This window comes from Etheostoma cragini, chromosome 23 (assembly GCF_013103735.1).
Source record: "Etheostoma cragini isolate CJK2018 chromosome 23, CSU_Ecrag_1.0, whole genome shotgun sequence".
Classification (NCBI taxonomy): Eukaryota; Metazoa; Chordata; class Actinopteri; order Perciformes; family Percidae; genus Etheostoma; species Etheostoma cragini.
In genome coordinates, this window is record NC_048429.1 from 10,686,433 (window position 1) to 10,701,085 (window position 14,653).

General features: G+C 37.8%; 2 protein-coding genes and 1 long non-coding RNA gene across 7 annotated transcripts in view; 2 read left to right on the top strand and 1 right to left on the bottom strand.

The window, feature by feature from the left end:
• The window catches only part of LOC117938466 (THAP domain-containing protein 5-like), a 135,425-nt gene that overhangs the window by 40,844 nt on the left and 79,928 nt on the right, over positions 1–14,653 (bottom strand). The gene's annotated exons all lie outside the window — the stretch shown is intronic.
• Positions 1–14,653, top strand: part of tfec (transcription factor EC) — a 48,849-nt gene that overhangs the window by 15,270 nt on the left and 18,926 nt on the right. Inside the window, exon 1 of one of the 5 annotated variants that reach the window (XM_034863094.1) lies at positions 7,644–7,807. The exons of the other annotated variants lie outside the window; for them this stretch is intronic. Coding sequence (XP_034718985.1) covers positions 7,781–7,807 — 27 coding nt within the window. The 5' untranslated portion in view covers positions 7,644–7,780. Of the gene's footprint in view, positions 1–7,643; positions 7,808–14,653 lie in introns of those variants that run through there. 5 annotated transcript variants of the gene reach the window in all.
• On the top strand, positions 11,055–14,035 carry LOC117938473. The gene is made up of 3 exons (XR_004655403.1): positions 11,055–11,235; positions 13,727–13,733; positions 14,026–14,035. It is a non-coding gene; the product is annotated as an uncharacterized LOC117938473 (long non-coding RNA).

The window sequence follows — 14,653 nt, forward strand, 5'->3', positions numbered from 1 at the left end:
CCCCCCCCCCCCCCCCCCCCCCACCATCTTTGTTAGTTTCACACAGACTTTGTTTAATTCAAATTTTTTTTCCTCACCTCATTTCTGACCGCACTTGAAAATAAGATAAAACTTTCTTGTATGTTAACACAGAAAAGTCAACAGGTAACACACAAACGTAAAAACAAGAAGGCAGCTTCATTTCACAGAGAAAGAGAGAAAGAAAAGAAACGAGGGACTGTTTTTTTTTTCGGCACCTACTCTGCAGCCCCCACCATCACAACCTTGACGCACCACGTCAAGGACCACTTGAGGACCGCCTGTGTGTATATAAACCCGAGCTAAAGGAGCAAAAATGAACGGGTTGTGTGAAAGTGGCTAATCTTATAATCACAATTAGATTTTGTGAGCATGAATTAATCAGAAAATATTTTGAGGCCTCAAAAAACAGATAAAAACAAGTTTGTAGGACCCAAAGAAATCAGTCCAAAAAAAATCATATTTTGGATGAAATGCAACAAAATAACACTTTGACACCATTACAACCACCTTTTGATGAATTCCATCTCTTTTCTTTTTTTTTCTTTCATAATGGTGATGAAATGTATCTCTTCATGAGAGACTTTCCACCGAGGTCTTTCTTCTGACCCCTTCTGATATGGAAGGGTTATCTAAGACACTAATCGGATTAGACAGAATGGCCCTCTAAATGTCTCACACTGGACATAACTCCATCCTAACAACACACACACACACACACATTGCCACCCCTCCAGCTCACCCTTGACCTCCCCCTATGCTGATTGTTCTTACAACAGCAGACATCAGGCCATTAGACTGTCACAATAATTGACACGCAGAACAAAAACACAGACCACTTCTGGATAAAACATATCATAATCCCTCAAGGTGGGGAGTCGGGGGTTTCAAGGCCACCAAGATAGCTATTCACAGCATCCAGAGACATGGAGGGACCTCCGTGAAAGACATTGTTAGGCGTTGGTATGAGACTTGGTATGACACCCCTGGGAAGAATGGTGGTTAGTAATAAAGAGGATTGACTACACTCTCGGGCATTTGTTGAAACATACCCATGACATTGCCTAATGCTTTTGAAAATGCTACTTTTGATAGTGAGCAAGTAAAGATGTTGTAGTTTAGAAACGTTAATCTTGTTGCTGTTTATTTTAGCAATGATACACCGAAACATCTCCGTTGAATTTACGCAGCAACGGGCCAATTCTCAACGATGCATTGTGCGGCCGACCTGATTGGTTGATTCAATTTCCTATCAGGAGGTGGGAGAGAACAGCCACAATGTCTTCGGATAACACCTATGCAGAGGTTGACGATGACAGGAAATGTGTGTAGGTATGTGTCAAAAGATGTTTCCAACACTCCACAGTGGCAATAACACTCTCTCAGAAAAATTCCATTTATATACAATTAAGCTGCAACAGAAAATGCATTTTGAAGGAAACGCTATGCTGACCGGATAACGTTTTCTATTAACATTATGATCGCAAAAAATGTTGATACTAACTGTATCAGCAAAATATTCCCTAACAGCGTATTTGTGTTGTTTCCCGGCAAAATGATGCAATACCTACCTGGTGGGTATTGGTGGTTAGTGTTACAAGATAACAAAGTAATCTACCAGGAACGTTTGCTTGCACAAAGAAAAAAGTTTAAATTGAAAACCTAATTTCCCCTTTGCCATAAGTGATTCCAAACTATGCGATTGCTTGAGATTTTTTCTTCTTCATATGCCTTTCTTATGTTTTCTCATGTTAAGCTTTTTTTTGTTCTGCATGCTTTCTTTAACTTTAACGGCTCATGTTATGGCTATTTGTTTAGTAAAACTTCAGCAATTAGTTTTAGCATCTACAGTATGTAAGTAAGTCATATTTATTGATAAAGCACTTTTCACAGATAACATAAAGTGCTTAACAATGACAATGAGAACATAACACATATTGAAAAAATTGATACCCAACATTTTAGTAAAGACGGGTCTACCAAACGCATGCCTAAAAAGCTATGTATTTATCTAGTTTTTAAAAGATTTATCTAGTTTTTAAAAGAGTTTTTTTTAAGAATCCCAAGAAACAGCTGAACGTGAGGTTGGAGGCAGAGCGTTTTAAAGCTCAAGTTCCAGTGACCTAAAAAAATGGATCACCATGAGCTGAATGTTAACATGCTTAAAATAAGAAGGGGCACTTCCTACAATAGCTGAAACACCAGTGCCAATGCTTGGTAAAACTCTAAACTTTAAGAAGAGAGAAAATGGATATATATCAAGAGGGTTTGAAAGATACCTTCATTTTGATAATCAAATCCAACAGATTGTTTAAACTTATAGGTTAAAAAGAGTCCGGAACAATAGGAGATTGAGAGGGGCAAGGGTTGGGTGGGCAAGTCCCAGTAAGAATACTGGATCTAATAGCCATTACCTTATAAATTAAGATGGTAAGGAACTTGTTACAATCATCTTCACAAGTGTTTTAAAAGAATAACAAAAATCTTTAAAAATACAGACGACGCACATAGGAGGATAGGATAGATGATTAGGTTTTGTGTGGAAAAGATCAGTAAGTGCAGTAAAGTGATCAGTGACATGACACCTAAAAGGCCATTGTTCCCACTGTGTTAAGAGACAATGACAGAGTAATTATTTTAACAGCACAAGCCACATCAAGCTTTGTACTCTATATTCACACTCTTATCTATCCCAACCTCTTAACATTTAAGGCTTCCTTCCCCTTGACCACTATGCCAAACATCACCAAAATGGGTTTGTGTCCTGTGGCAGTGTTCTGGACTGCAGTCATTTAGGCATTTGGTACAGTTTTTATGGCGGTGTATCGTACTGGGGCGGCAACATTTTTAATACAACAGCATGGCTATCACTGCTTCTATTCCACAAAATGGAATCTTATGTGGCATGTACATCATTTCGGCTGAACAGGAAGCACACGTAAACCTCTGATATATATCCATCACACTTTTTCTAAACCACTTATTGAATGTGAAATCCTTGTTGAATGTCTTTAGTTTTACCTTTCAAAATGTATTTTACCTTTAAAGTTACAGGTAATTAAAAACTAAAAGTAGTCTAAAAAAAATACGACTACAAGCTTAAAGATGTTTATAGGCTTTTGCTGGCTGAGGAGGCAGAAACACGTATTGAATGTATATGTATACATGTATTGAACATGTAGTTTCAACCTAAAAATGAGATTTGCAGCATGATATATTTTTAAATATATATGGCACCTTCAATTACCAGCTGTAGCCTACTGTACTTCCTTATGCAATTACTCTAAATGGTATATATAAGGTATTACAGTTTAAAATGTTGATATGCTATGAACCAAAGTGTCACTGGGAGATTCTTAAATGGATCAGCTAAATAAACTTTTGGTAGGATAGTCACCATTCTGTGATCCTATAGTCATGATATAATGAAAGTTGACAGAAGATAAATTAAACTTTCGTAAAAATCTACGTATACATTTATATTACAGAACATCACGACTGTGTGCGCTAAAGTAAAATGAGTGCCTTTGTCCACAAAATGTGTTTTGGCTGTTTTAGCTACCTACTGTACGTTCAACCTTTGATTCGGTGCTGCACTTTTTCACCACTGGTCCACACTTCCTCTGGTACTGATGTCATCAGTGTTAAATCCCATGCACTTAATACAGCCATTCATCCAACCAAGCGCTCAACCCTGGGTATCACAGGGGCCCCTACATACTCCATTGCCTTTATAAGATTAATGCAATGGATGGAGCAGGTGTCTGCCAAAATTCCATTCCTATTTAAACCTCCAGGCCCATACCAGCAACCTAATCCTATTAGGCCTAATTGAGTGAAGTCGACAGTCTTTTTCAGTTAAACTAAGTTCACGCACTAATAGGATTCAAAAGGAGGCATAAAAAAGGTACAATGTGTAGAGAGTAGTAGTGTTAGTGTGTGGCTGGGGAAGTGGACAGTGTGCATCATGGAGCAAGGGAGCAGGGACTTTGTGTTGGGACCAGAAGAGGCTTCCTGCTGGGTTGGGAGATCTGTGTTTAAAAAGAGGAGGGACTGGGCTGGAGGTCTCCCTGGAGGCTAGATAAGCTCAGAGAAGGGAACAAGAACAACATAATTGGTATTCAGGAACCCCTAGTGTGTTTGTGTGTATTTGTTTTTTCTATGCACAAATACAGTCACAGTAACTATCGTAATCACCTGAGAGAGTAATAGAACAAAAAAGGAAATGGAAAAAAGATGTTCAAAAGCATTAGTGGAATTCTCAAACAATGTTGGTACAGTAGATACACACAGCACATAGACAAAAGCATGCACAGCAAATAGATACAGTGTTTTTTTGACTTTTTAAGGGATATAAAAAGCCAAACCAGCACTTTCTCTCTTAATTACTTAATTACTGCATCAAAAACGTCCTAGTAAGAAAGATGCCACAAGATAGAATCTACAGTGATATGTCCTAAAGCCATAAGACTGTAGGAAACAACAGACAAGGTGCAAAAAAACAGCTTGTCACCTCATTGACTCCTTCTTGTTTTTGGCTTGTGGCTACTACATAATCTTATCAGGGCCCTTTGTTAACATCTCTCCCCCTATGTCCCCGATGAAAGACATGTTTTTCCTCAGAGGCAGACTGCACTACTACGTCTTTTCCCCAGAAAGAAAATAAGAGAATAAAACTGAAACAGGAAGAATATAAACTGCATATACCTGAATTAAAACGTCACATACAGTATATATCCTGCACCTTTTCCCATAGTGAAGATAAGTGCAATATATTTCTTAAAAATCTAGAAACAGTGATGTGGCTCACTTTCGTCCTAAACTGAGTAATGCGTTTCAAATGGCCCGTTAAAACTGGCTCAGACTGTGAAAAATGAAAAAGGCACAAACTCTTTTCAGCCCTTATGGGAACTTTGCAACCAAGACTTCAATCAGTTTAAAGATTCAGGGTTTATATTTTCTGAACTGTGTAAATTATTAATACATTTGCTGATTAGCTAAATAGTAGAGGGTGTAATCATCCACGCGTTTAAAAAAAATATATCAAACTGGCATAGTTTTGGTTGAACATTTATTTTCTTTCTTGATGAGACTTAGATGAGGAGATTGATGGCTATATATACACATACATACATACATACTTAATTAAAAATGAAACTATACTTGATGAAAAGCTGGCTGAAGAAGTTATGTTATGTTCTTATGACACCTTGTAATGAGTCAATTTATTCAAATAGGGCTATTTTAATGGTTTTAGTAGCTTAATTAAAAATGCGTGTGCTGAGTGATACTAAGCAGTAATGATAGTCAAGGCTGCGCACACACACACACACACACACACACAAACACACACACACACACACAAACACACACACACTCCAAATTAGGGAGGTCAGAGAGTGACACAGTGTTTAGCCAGTGGCGTCAGTAACACAGACATGGCCTGAGGACATAACCTTTCAGAGCGGCCCATAGCCAGAAGTCCTACATGGGACTCCCTTTGAAGAAAACACTTCCAAAAGGACTTGAGAGACAAAAGGTTAGCGTAGGCTTTCAGTGATCTTACATGGCCTTCTTTCATGTAGGACAAATAAGACAACAAAGGGACGGAAGAGGCAGTTGAAAGCTTACTGGAAGTGAAAAAGCAGATGTTATCTAGGGGTTTTAAAGTCATAGCAGTGAGTTAGCAGAATAATTATTGTTTTATTATTTCATGATACTAATATCTCACAGCACTGTTAATTTTAGCACCTCATGTCGTTGGTCTTTTGACCAAAATGTAAATTAGTCAAATTTCATTCATTTGATTGTTAGTTTTAGTCAACAAAAACACAAGACATTTTAACCAAGTTTTTGCAAGGCCCCTAAATCAAATGATGTTTATTTGCACCAAAAAACATTTAAATTTCTTACTTTAACTTTTTTCCCAATAGTTAGTGTTTTACACCGTTTGTTTTTTTACAGCTATGCAGTTTGCCTCAAGAGACCTTTTGTGATACAATCCTTCACAAGCCTTTGTTCAGAATAAAGAAATCTGAGATAATTAAACCATTAAATGCTGTCTATTCTCCTAATCGTGTTAAAGAGGGATTGCTTTCATAGACGTTTCCTAATCTGATTACATCTGATATCACTTGCAGAATGGCACTGCCTTTGTTTCCTGTGTCTTCATGGGATCTCGTGTAAATGTCTAAAGGTTTTACCTCTGAGGCAGACTGCACAACTACTGTAGCTTTACCAACAGCAAAGATAACAAAACAGAAACAAGAACAATATCAACTGTATGATTGACGGGGTTTGCATTTCATAGCCTGTGCCTTGTCCCATATTTAAGCTAAGTGCAATATTATTTATAAAAAAAAGGAGAAAACAGTGACTCCCAGTAGTTCATCTTCATCCTAAACTGACTAATGCGTTTCCACTCGCCCGTTAAAACTGACTCAGACTGTGAAAAATCCAGAGGCACAAACTCTTTTCAGCCGTTATGGGAACTTTGCAACCAAGACTTCACTCAGTTTGAAGATCAACGTATTTTTGGAATGGTGTTAATTATTAATACATTTGCGGTGATTAGCTAAATAGTGGAGGGTGTAATCAACCAATTTGTTTTTTTGAATATCAAACTTTTTAAATGTTTTTAAAGGCATAGTTTTGGTTAAAAATATGTTTTCTTTCTTGATGAGACTTAGATGAGGCAAGTACTTATATATATATATATATATATATATATATATATATATATACACTGAATTAAAAATGAAACTATACTTGAAAAGCTGGCTGAAGAAGTTATATTATGTTCTTATGACACCTTGTAATGTGTCAATTCATTGAAATGGCTATTTTATTGGTTTTAGTGGCTTCTATAAAAATGTGTGTGCTGAGTGATACTAAGCAGTAATGATAGTCAAGGCTACACAGACAATGGTTTTAGTTGCTTCATTCAAAAAAATGTATGTGTGTGCTGAGTGACACACAGTATGTCAAAGTACCCGAGGTTTACAAAGGTCAACTGTCATAATTATCAAAGATCATAACCAAAATACTATGTATTTGTTTGTTTGTGTGTGAGTGAGAGAATGTCCAGTGATAGAGACTGAACTATGAAAAGACAGGAGGGAGGGGGAAAAGACCAACAGCTTAGTACAATGATAGAACAGAGAATGGGAGGAGGGGAAAAATCAAAGAATTGGAATAATTGGCATAATTCAAGGTGACTGGGCACAGTCAGGGGGAGTGTCAGTGTTGGGCGAATCTTTTGCCATCCTCAAAGAGAGACGGTCTGCACAATTAGCCACACAAACTCTGACCCCGCTCAGAATAATTAATGAATAACAGAAGGAATAAAGACAAAAAGGCCCAGAGCGGTCTGGTCGAGTGGCGAGCAAGGGTAATACATCAAAGAATGCTGTTAATTGGCCCTGTGGCTTTCATTCTTTGCCCTATTTCTTTCAATTCATTGACTCAAAATAATGGGTTCAGGTTCATTATCAACAGGTCTTAAGCCTTGGGAGTGCCAAAATTCAACAGGAGAGCCAGGGGTGTGTGTGAGTGTGCTTGTCAGTGCATGTGTACAAAAAATGTGTGTGTAATGGCTTAGATTTCGTCTGGCTCCTGATGACATCAATCCCACACAGGGACGAGTTGTATAGTTGTGTTGAGAAGAGAGCAACAAGCCGCAATATATTAGGATTTGATTGTGCAAGAGCATACAAGTATAGTTTTTAATTGCGTAGTTGTGAATGCTACACGTGCCGTCACGATGCTGGAATATAACTGGTACGGACAGGTAAGTGAAGCTGGCACACCTTCTCCTGCTTTCAGATATAAACACAGTGTTAATGTCTGCATATGTACCTGGCTGATAAGGCCTCAGAGTTGCTTAAGTCAATTAATAAATAATGTATGTATGAAATAATTCAATTTCCAAATATTGCAGATTTAAAACTGTGTGTCATGTGCCTGTTTGTATGCTTTATATAAAAAGAGTACCCTTGTTTCTGACAGCTGTAAAAAGACTGACAACTCTGTTAGATGTGTAATTGACCGATGTCAAATGTAGGGCTATGTCAATTTAAATAACATTGGACTTAAACTTAAAGTAAGTCAACCCTGAAATCTCTATTGGGATGATAATACCAGAAAGAAACAGAATCAAAGCTCGGCAAAATTCACTTAGACTGATGACACAAGCAGAGGAAAAGTGACTATAGCTTTTATATCATAATAGTTGGTCACCAACTTTCTGTATGGGTACAGACTCTGAGTAATTAAGTCATAATATTAATAATGACAATATCGTTATACGATTACAAAGAAAATTAACAAATATGGGTATGTCAGCTAATACTTTGTCAGGACAGTGATGATTTGTGGAATTACATACATTTATGATAAAACATAAAATACTGTATTATGGAAAAAGCAAAGCAGACTCGTAAAAAAAAGTCAACTTTTACAAATCATACATTTGGCAAAACTGTTTCAAGTATTGATAATGATAATGGAAAAAATGGGATTTAACTCTTAATGAAGCACAATGGAGGAAATTCAGTGGGGGTCTATATTATAACAGCACACTCTACATCTTCTTCTTTGTATTTACTATTAAGCCATTTATTCCAACTACCTAATATGATAACAGGTCGTGGGACTAGGTGTTGTAATGTTTATTCTCAGTCAACTTTAGTTAACTTCTCTCACCATTATAGTGTCTGTTTTGTCCCATTTAAGTATCTGTTTCTGTCTGTTTAGTTCCATTATAGCGTCTTAGTTCCCTGAATCTTTCTTCATCTGTGTGTGACTCTTATATTTATTTTTCCCTGCGTTCACTAACTAACAGGCAAAAAAAGGTCCAGTTTTGGGACAAAAACCCCAGGTCACATGAAATTACTCCCAGTCACACACAGAACCAGACACACCATGAAAAACTGATGGGGCAGGAGGGGTGGTTAACTAAATTACTGTAACCTATTTTTACTCATGGCACATGATTTTGTGAGAAATATCTCGCTGCTTGTTTCCCCTCTCCACTTGTCTTTTTATTGCCATATGAAAGGGTACCCTTACCTGGGTGAGCCATGTCAAGCAAGTAATACCCTGAAATACGCCTTTTAAGTAAGTTGTTTGGTCTCTGGGGCTCCCCATTGTGATGAAACGATTGGTGTCGTCTCACGTTAGCCTCGCACAGGTGCCTTCTCTGCCTGCACATCAGATCATTAACATACCCAGAGATGGGGAAAGAGAGGCTGATAGAGAGAAAGAGATAGGAACAGAGGGAAGATAAGTTTAAGATAGTGAGATTGTGTTAAGTGAATGCACTTATGACCTCTGGGTAGTTCAGAGTGCGACACACGCATGCACGCACGCATGCACGCACACACACACACACACATGCACACACATACACAAGGGGTGTTTATTTAGGGTACTGCATTAAACATGTCATTATCATCCTGTTGTACTGCAGATAGTGGATCAGCAGTGCTTTTTTATTCTTGCTTTGTGCTGTGTTCAAGGAAGTTCTAAGATTTAAGATTTCAGTGCATTCCATTCAAAAGTTACAGTATGTTATGAGATTATTGGAGCCAGATAACAAAACATATATTTATTTGCATTAATGAATTCTATGCAGATTTTTTACAAACACAGTACCCTATAAAGATAATATAAATTTGACATAAATAGACAGAATAGATAGATGGATTATGTTAACCTAGGTTTGTGTAAGATGGTTGAAACAATGGCTGTTTAGAACATAGGAAATCAATCTCAAAACGTATGGTATACATCAGAAAATGGTCAGCTGTGATGTAAAGTGTATGTAAAGGGCTAAAACATGCACAACCAAACCAACCAAACCATTTTCTGTGCTCGGGGCACAGAAAAACACAGTTATGAAAATGATCGGACAGGATTTTTGATTACAGAATTACAACAAAGTTTAATTGTCATTTTTGGTTTACGGATGAGATCTGTTCATTCATCATTGTAAAAACTTCATAGACAACGGGGAAAAAACAACAACATTCGTTTTAGTTCATGCTTGCATTATCATCGCATAAGTGGGATAAATGCAACGCATGAATGAACATGGAGAGCGAGTGGTGTGCAGAGAGGATTTAAAAATACAGCTTCTCTAAATTTTAATTTAGAGAACTAAAGTAGGAGACATTGTGTGACCTGCAGTATAACCTTTAAAAATATTTGGATAATTATAGGTTAAAAATATTGCAATGAGGGGAGAAGGAGTAGATGTAAATCTAAGAATATTTAACTAGTTTACTGAAATTATGAATTTTTATGTTGTAAAATATGCCAAGAGTGGATCATAAAATTAGTGTATAATGCATTATAAATCTATATTGGTCCATGGTTTTATAATCCTACACACTGAGGGCCGTATTTCAACGATCTAAGCGTAAGGCGTAGAGCGCCTGGCACAGGTACGTTTAGGGCATGTACGAATCCACTATTGCTAGTTTAACAGCGGAAAAAAGGTCTGTGTGCCAGGCGCATGGTTAAAAGGGTTGTACTTAGTGTCTTAATTAATCATAGGTGTGTCTGGGCGTAACATGCAATAACCAATCAGAGTGCGTATTTCTACTATGATGGTGCATTTGGCAGGCAAGAAGGAGAGATTTGCAGGAGAAGTAACCGATCTGCTTGTGCGTGAAGTGAAAGCGCGAGCAGATGATATTTGACACAAGCCCTATGCCACCAAAACTATAAACACTAATGTATATTTTTAATCTTTGCATGTGTGCTGCTGTGCGTCCCAGTGTGTAGCAAGCATAGTGTGCACGCGCTGTGCATAATCCTTAATTATCTGCGCTGTTAAAATAACAATGAAATGTTGCGTTATTGACTTTAGACCATGTTTTGGGTCGTCCATGATGCAATCACTTTCCGCTGCCTCAAGATAGCAGAAATGCACCTGAACACACCTCCCATGGGTGCACAGATAGGCGCAGGTGCATTTGCTATTTAACTCTTGTGTGGTGTTTGTGTCTGTGGGACCCGTTTTCAATGTTTGCTAAAAGAAAAAATATGCTATTTATTATTTCTTCTAAGTTAAACTCATTGGCCGTAGCTCATTTTCTGTGAAGAACATAAAAATTAACTTATTTTCAATGACTGCACACGGTCCACCCTCTACACATAACTATTACATATGAGATGTACGGGTCTACTGGACCCGGATGTATTTAATTGTAGGTGGTTCAAATTGTTATGGCTGTATTGATTTAAAAGCCTAATAATTAATAATGTGGTGGGTCCACCAGACCCGGTAACGTTGGCTGTGTAACAAAAATATGAACACCACACAAGGGTTAAATGACGTGTGCGTTGGACTGGAAATTGACAACTGTGTCGGTCTTAAACTAGCAAGGACACTTGCGTCGGGCTTTGCACTGCGCCGGATGCAAGATAGCGCCCATCAACGTTAAAAGGATTATGGTAATTTTCTTGACACTGGGGCTGGAGATGGGGGTAAATACAAGGATGGACAGATGAGCAGGGTTTGTGCTTTGTATCTCTCATGCTACTGCCAGAAGAGAACACAGATTTTGTATAATTCTTCAAAACCCCGGGTAAAATTCAAGGACAGAAAGTAGGGTGGAAGCCAATGTCATTCACGCTTTGGCAACGGCAGCATGGTTAAGGTTAGAGAAATGTTGTGGTTATGGCACATAACCTATGGTTAAGAAACTAAAACTCAGATTTAAGATACAAGATAATGTTGGTGTATGGGAAGTGTATTCCAGTCTCCTGCATGAGAGTTAGACCTCCATCCACCACCGTGACCTCTACATCCTAACTTTGTGCCAACATACTGCTTCCTGCACTGAGACTGTACATTGGCAAACGCATGTAAGACGTGAGGTGTGGATTCGTCCGATATTGATGTTTTTTTCTTGGTATCCTCGACTTTAATCCTATGTGTTGTTAGGTTTATGCTAGTCTGGATCAACGGAAGTACATTTCTAGGATAATTGTCTGACAGATATCTCTCACCTTCCGCTCTCTGCCTGTTGCCGTTCTTAAACTCTGTTACGGGAACCAACAACAAATTTTGAGCTAGCAAGGTACACGCTGAAAAGGGCAGGTTTTAAAGGAAATTGGATCAGGCAACAAGGCAGGTCTGCTTTGTTCTCCTGGAGAATGATTGTAAAGGTTTACTACAGCATTTACTATCTAATTAGGATGTTTTGGGACTAATATTAGAGGACTGCTATGCTATGCAATTCACTGGTAAGCAAATTACGTACTTATTACGTGTTCAATGCATCCAGCATAAATAAATAGCTCACGTTACTGTATTGTGTGAATGATTACTAACTTAACTCAGTTAATATTGTATGTGTCATTTTCTTTTGCGGGGTGCAAATGTTCCAGCAAAACAAGTTCCTTGTCAACACTATTTCGCAGTTACCGTTGCTGTGACGGAGCTTGGTGCTGCCTAAGACGGTAGCGACCGGTTTAAAGAAATGCAAACAATCCAGAGTTTTTTTTGCTTCCCTATTGCAGAATATATGTGTGGTGTGGCCAGACCTTACTTCACAGTGCTGTGTACATAGGCCTAGCAATATGAGACTAGGTATAGGGAATTAAAACACAACAATTTTCTTTATGAATGACATGTAGTTGATTCCTCTTGGTTGGAGGTGACAACCAAACATGCTGGCTCAATTCTGGGTACAGGGGTCATGTAAGTCCCGTATGTGAAGTTTGCAAAGAACCAGGTATGAGATGATGGTGCAGCTGTTTAGTTTTGGCAAACCTTATTCAGGAAAAAGACAAGGCTGGCATGTGCATCTGAGGAGGCGCGTGGTAGTCCACACCAGAGGAACTGGCAGAAACTCTGTAACACACTTGGAACTGGCAGCGACTAAATGATGGAAAAAATAAATTGAACTCAGGCACAGCTAATTACCCAATTTACCCGAGACAGCGGGTGGAGTAGCATGATCTAATAAAAGAACTGGAAAATAATAAGATATTGATTATATTAACAAAAAGGAAAGGAGATTTCTGTGTTCTATACGTCAGTAATTTGTGCAGGAAGGAGATTTTTCAGTAAAAGTAACATTTAGTAACATTTATTCATTTGGAATTTTGGATTAGACATGATCATAATATTGCCTAAGAGGGATTCAATTTAAATCACAAGAACTTTGATGTCACATGACCTGGATGCAGGTCAGTCTTAAACACACCAGACCTGAATGTGATCAAAGCCTGAGCTCTTCCGGCTGTTACGTCTCACTCCCCTCACATTCATCGCTGGTCTTCCTCTCATACACCGCTGGAATGAGGAGCTCTGGCACTCCTGCATTCGTCACAGCAGCTTACTCATTCAAACGGTACAGACACAAAGATAGCCAAACAGAGTGGACAAACGGCTCTTTGTCCACAGCACTAACCATTTATGACTAGTTCTGGTAAGGTCAAAGTTGATTTAATTTTCTACTTAGTTCTCATTAAACAGCTATTGCATTATTTAATTTCCCAAAATCAAGTTAACGGTAATCAATACATCTCTCCCAAAAGCTTTTGAACAGTGGCTTACAAATTTAGCCCACAAATGCACTTTATGTTGGTTAGGGAGAGTAGCATCTTCTTTTTATGCCATGTTGAGCTATCAAAAAGAGCTGCATTGAAATATATATTTTTAAAATATTTTTATTATATTATTTTATGTTAGATACTATGTTCAGCTGAATCAAATTCAATCCTATTTTTCCTTGTACTTCTTTAAGATTTGCCCAAAGATAAGCCAGTTGTTAGGAAATATAAACATAACGTTTCCAGTCACTATTCACTGTACTGTGTTGTAGTAAAAGGATTCCCCAGTGATTGTAGACTAGCTCAACTAAACAAATAAAAAACTGATTTATGATTTGATTATAAACTATAGCCACGAATTGAGTCAAGTGTAACACTTGAATAAAACAGGGTGCAGTTGAGAGTGCATGACAACTTGTTAACAAGCAACTTGCAGAGGAGACTTAACCGCAACAGATAAACAGTTGAAATAGTTAGAGGTGAATGATAATTGGTTAAAAAGCCAAAAATAGTGGATAGATTGTTGAAATAGTTTGCTTAAAGTAGAAGATAAGTGGCCAATGGCCATTTTTGCAGCTTATCCAAATGTCTAGTGAGAATGATTATACACTGACGGAAATTATAAACGCAACATTTTTGTTTTTGCTCCCTTTTTTAATGAGCTGAACTCGAAGATCTAAGACTTCTCTATGTACAAAAAAGGCGTGTTGCTCTCATTGTTCACAAATCTGTCTAAATCTGTGTTAGTGCCGAGAAAATCCATCCACCTCACAGGTGTGGCATTTCAAGGTGCTGATTGGACATCATGATTACTGGGCCTTAGGCTGGCTGGAGTCAGACAGTGATGCTACTGTATTTAGAGTCAGAAAAAATAGTTCTTTTTTTTAAACTAATAAACGATGATGAAAAATGTCAATGAAAGATATAAGACCCCTTCATTCCTTTTGATAAAATCTTGGGTGTTAGGGAAGAATGAGTAAGAGAAATCTTTTTTTTTTTTTTAAATTTTTTTTTTTTTTAAGATTATTTTTTCGGGGTTTTTCCCTTTATTAGAGAGAGACAGTGG